The 4,807-nt window shown below is 41.9% G+C and overlaps 1 protein-coding gene across 1 annotated transcript in view; it reads right to left on the bottom strand.

The window, feature by feature from the left end:
- The window catches only part of LOC109462563 (tankyrase-1-like), a 31,353-nt gene extending 27,072 nt beyond the window's left edge, over positions 1-4,281 (bottom strand). Inside the window, exons 1-2 of the mRNA XM_019759118.1 lie at positions 4,084-4,281; positions 3,212-3,450 (exon numbers count right to left, since the gene is read on the bottom strand). Coding sequence (XP_019614677.1) covers positions 3,212-3,422 — 211 coding nt within the window. The 5' untranslated portion in view covers positions 3,423-3,450; positions 4,084-4,281. The remainder of the gene's footprint in view (positions 1-3,211; positions 3,451-4,083) is intronic.
- Positions 4,282-4,807: the final 526 nt, after the last annotated feature.

The following is a 4,807-nucleotide window of genomic DNA, read 5'->3' as shown; positions in this document are numbered from 1 at the left end:
ATGTACAATGTCTCGATTCAGTACTAGCTTTCTTTAAAGCTACTCATCCACACTTTTTACAAATGACAGTCATTGCAACGTCTTTACAAAAAGTACAAAGAACGGTGGACCTCAGCTTAACGTCCCATCTGGTCATTTATACTAGTAACCATTATACACGTTGTGCACCAGCTATCCGTCGTCTGGCCCGTCGTGGCGGCGTGAAGCGAATCTCCGGCCTCATCTACGAGGAGACCCGAGGCGTTCTCAAGGTTTTCCTCGAGAATGTCATCCGCGATGCGGTCACATACACCGAGCACGCCAAGCGCAAGACGGTCACCGCCATGGACGTTGTCTACGCTCTCAAACGCCAAGGTCGCACCGTGTACGGCTTCGGTGGCTAAAGAATCATCTGACGGACGCATCATCACAACAAACCCCGGCCCTTTTCAGGGCCACCCAAATATCCCCAAAAGAACTGTATTCTCTCACAACACGGTCCCACACACATACACACCTCCCTCCAACAATAAATGACGACGTCGATGAAGGTTAGACATCCAGGTAATACGATATGCCAAAGAACAGTTACTCAAGCAACTGGATATGATTTTGAAAACGTCAGACGTTTCAGCTAGTATCCACTAGCTTTCGTCAGTGACTGAGAGACCAGAGGGGAAAGCAGGTTTATATACACAACCTGTTGATTGATATGCAAATAAAGTGAAGACAAATTTTTTGGAAGTCGAAAAAGGAACAAAAGTCAGACAAGTCAAGACAAGACAATAAATGACGACCTATATATTGCACATTTTTGCCACACTTGGCTAACAACAGGACAACCCCAAGACGCTCACGCAAGCACACACAAGCAGTGACGGTGTCTCTTTTCCTACTGATATAATTGATATGGAGATGGGGCACGTTTGAGCAAAATTAAGTGCGTTTTCTTTGTCGGACGTTATCGTCGTAGCTGATTTCCTTAGTGTACTTTGGGTGTGTGAGAGGAGAGATGCTGTTTGGCGCGGCGGATGGTTCTTGATGCATGTAGGAGTGTGTGCGTGTTTTCTATCTTTATATAATGATAGTTGTATATATATACATAGGCTCGAGTTCTGATGGTTTAATGCAGCGTAGTGGAGTTTATAAGCTGCGAGTAACTTGTATCGTCGTCAAGACATCCCATGGCGTCGTAAGCCCAGTCGCTTCTTTGCAGGCTAGATGAGCCGTCTTCACTGACTTTTTCAGAAGTCCCGAGTGTGCTTGGTGTAAGCTATCTACTAGGCTAGCGTGCACACTTGTCAACCCAATATAACCATTCTACAGTGCCCTAGTTTACACTTTACTGCGTACCGCTCCAAAAGTGGCGAGCTTGCTGCAAATCCCGGAAAACTGACCAATTGCAAGGTCTGCTTTGGGCCAGAGAACCAATCAGGCGACAGGATGTCGGCCAATTGAAATCTACCGGCATCTAATTAGCGGGCGTTATAAATTCACTCTCCAGCGTCCGCCAACTACTTTCATTGTCTTGCACCTCGTAGACGAAGTCCATCCGACATGGCAACCCTGGTGTAGTGAAATGCCTGCCACACTCCTCACATCTGTACAGTAAACTTAGCCTCCACCAGACCTTTCTACAGGAATACGGATCATAGAATTCGGCAAAAAACATGATTATCATAGTAAAATTGGCAAAGGGAGTCCGGCCGCGGGGAGGTAGTTTCTTTCCCTCCGACTGCGCGGCCAGTCAAACCTACAAGGCGGCCAAACTCCCCTGGCAAATATATAGCCATGGTAGTTAGTCTGGTAAAGACTATACAGTAAACTGCCTGCTGCACTTCTCAAATGGGTAAGTCTAATGTTAGAAAGGCAAACAAGTGCTTTTGATCGAGTGCATTTCTTCGTCATTGTAATGCAACATCAGTATTCCATGATCCTATCTAAAATACGATTAATGTAGAACATTATTAACACAACATATACAGAAGCAAGTATCATAACTCTCATCTTTATTTACAGTGACATCAAAGCCATACATATGTCAGACACATTGACAGATGACACACTATTCACGTTTGAAGGTTTTTCTTTTCAAAAGCATACTTGCTCTTGTGGTTAGATAGTAAAAGTTGTCACCCTCTGTTTACACGATCCGAAAAAGAAGAAGGTTTATGATGTTTGAATATTTATATTCAACCATGTGAAGATCTGGTCACGTCTGTTTCATTTGTAACATTTTCATATGTATGCTCCACTAAAAGTCAGACAGTTCTGAACTGGTTGTGTGGTTTATTTCCTGTATGGTTGATACTATGCAGGTCATCAGACGAGATACATGTACAATGTCATCCGCACTACCTTCACATGCGGGGTTTCTCAGCAGCGTGCTTAGCCTTGTGTTTGATTAAAGATGGCTTCTGTGCAGCAGAATAGTCGCACTGGTCACACTTGTAGGGTTTATCGTCGGTGTGTGTAGCAAGGTGTTGGTTTAAAGTCTTCTTAGTTGCAGCAGAGAAGAGACACTGGTCACATTTGTAGGGTTTCTCCTTTTTATGTTTTCTCATGTGTACATTTATGCTAGACCTGTAGGCCGTCTTGTACCCGCATAATCCACAAATGTAGGGTTTGTCTCCAGTGTGCTTGGCCATACAGTGTTCATGTAAATGACGTTTATGTGTGGCAGAATAGTCACACTGGTTACATTTGAAAGGTTTCACACCTAAATGTATTCTCATATGCGTGTATAGGCAAGACCTATAGGCTGTCCTGTATCCACACTCCCCACACATGTAGGGTTTGTCTCCAGTGTGTTTCTCCATGTGCATGTCTAAATTCGCTTTCTGTGCAGCAGAAAATTCACACTGGTCACATTTGTAGGGCTTCTCCCCCGTATGTGTTCTCATGTGTTTTGATAGATTAGAAGAGTCTGTTGTCTGGTATCCACACTCCCCACACATGTGGGGTTTCTCACCAGTGTGTTTTGACATGATGTGTTTGTTTAAAGAGCCTTTCTCAGCGGCAGAATAGTCGCACTGGTCACACTTGAAGGGTTTCTCACCTGTGTGTTTTCTTACATGAATAGTTAGGCGAGACTTGTAGGCTGTTCTGTACCCACACTCCCTACACATGTAGGGCTTTTCTCCGGTGTGTTTAGGCATGTGTTCCTTCAGACGGGCTTTCCATAAAGCAGAATAGTCACACAGGTCACATTTGTAGGGTTTGTGTATAGTACCTTTCACCACAGGCCGGTCCGATTGCCCTGTTTGACTCTGTACGGGAGGATGGACAGAGTTCACCCCGTACGTTTCCTCCGATAGAACGTCATCCTCCTTGTCCTGCTGTCCTCCCGTGTCTGTTGCCGGATTCTCACTGTTGCTTGTCTCGTTCCCAGGGTGTACTGTTGGCAGCTTGTCCAAAGGAATCTCACAGCTTATCCGGTCCATAATACAACGAATATGTCGGTTCTGTGATCTAGGAAGAATTGAAGATGAGAAACATTTTGTAATAGAATGTAAACTATACAAAAAAGAAAGAGTAGAACTTTATAATCTGATACAATCAGTGTTCCCCTTCTTCAAACATCTAAGCTGTACAGATAAATTTATATTTTTAATGATCTTAGACAAACCTTCTACATTGAAACATACCTGTTCTTACCGTTTTGCCATTACTAAGTAGTAAGAAACGAGAAGAAACCGAATTTACTTGATTGTAGTTACTTGACGATGTATATATGTAACGTTATCTGTATACCATCCTTGTACTACAGTGGGTATGTGTGTACAATATCAATAAAGGTCTTCATGCTTCATTCATACATAATTTTCTACGACCAAAAGTGAAACATCAGAAATCTAAGCATAAAAATATTTCCATGCTATTTATACCCACTATATTCTAATGTATTCCTACGAAACCCACGGCTAGTACGTTTGGAAATACCGGTAATTATTTAAATTGGAAAACTACTAGTATCAGATGCTCTACACATCTAGGTCGATGAGCCCCCCTCCCCAATTTCGTACTACATAGATATTTCACGCATTGAAGTATCTGCTGTGGTACCGCGACACGGCGAATACAGGAGGTCCATAAACGTCTTACCTGTCTTCCAAAACTGCCCAGAGTAGGTTTAGAGTCGAAGTAAGCTGGAAATCACCTCAGATTGGAGAGAGAAATGACATCCCTCGCACATTTCAAAATGGCCGACAGTCGTAAAAAAAATCACAGGTCAATCCAATCGAGGGCTAAAGGGCAAAGTTCACAAACCTGATCACCCAGATCCAGAATTATGTAGCTACGGACGGCTTGCCGGATATTGTAATTTTGTCAGCTATATATTTTTTAAACAGCTTCATTTTACAGTCACTACAATTGTAGTAGAGGAAAGACGAAAAAGAAAAAAAAAAACTAAAAGAAGAAGATATTTGTTAAGTGGGTGCTTTAAAGATGATGTTGAATAGTTATATTTGCTTGTACATGTAACGTTTGCTCATCATTTTACAATATACAAATAAATATGTCCAGCCAGTTCGGAACAGTTTCAACATTATATTCTTTTTTTCACTATAGTATCGGAACCTAAGTGTAAATAACTCTACAATATGCATTGTATAAAGAGATATAAATATATGCCTAACTGTATGGAATAGTTCGAGAATCTCGAGAGTTCAAGAATTTTAGAAAAGAAATTTTAAGAGCGTTTTTGGTCGAGGGTATTAATTCGTCATGTGCCTAATGCAACATCAGTATTCCAGGATCCTATCTAAAATACGATTAATGTGGAACATTATTAACACAGCATATAGATAATCAAGTATCATAACTT

The sequence above is a fragment of the Branchiostoma belcheri genome, unplaced genomic scaffold (genome assembly GCF_001625305.1).
Source record: "Branchiostoma belcheri isolate BF01 breed outbred unplaced genomic scaffold, Haploidv18h27 scaffold119, whole genome shotgun sequence".
NCBI classification, from domain to species: Eukaryota; Metazoa; Chordata; class Leptocardii; order Amphioxiformes; family Branchiostomatidae; genus Branchiostoma; species Branchiostoma belcheri.
The sequence above is the reverse complement of the archived record's forward strand: the minus strand, read 5'-3'. Positions and strand labels throughout refer to the sequence as shown.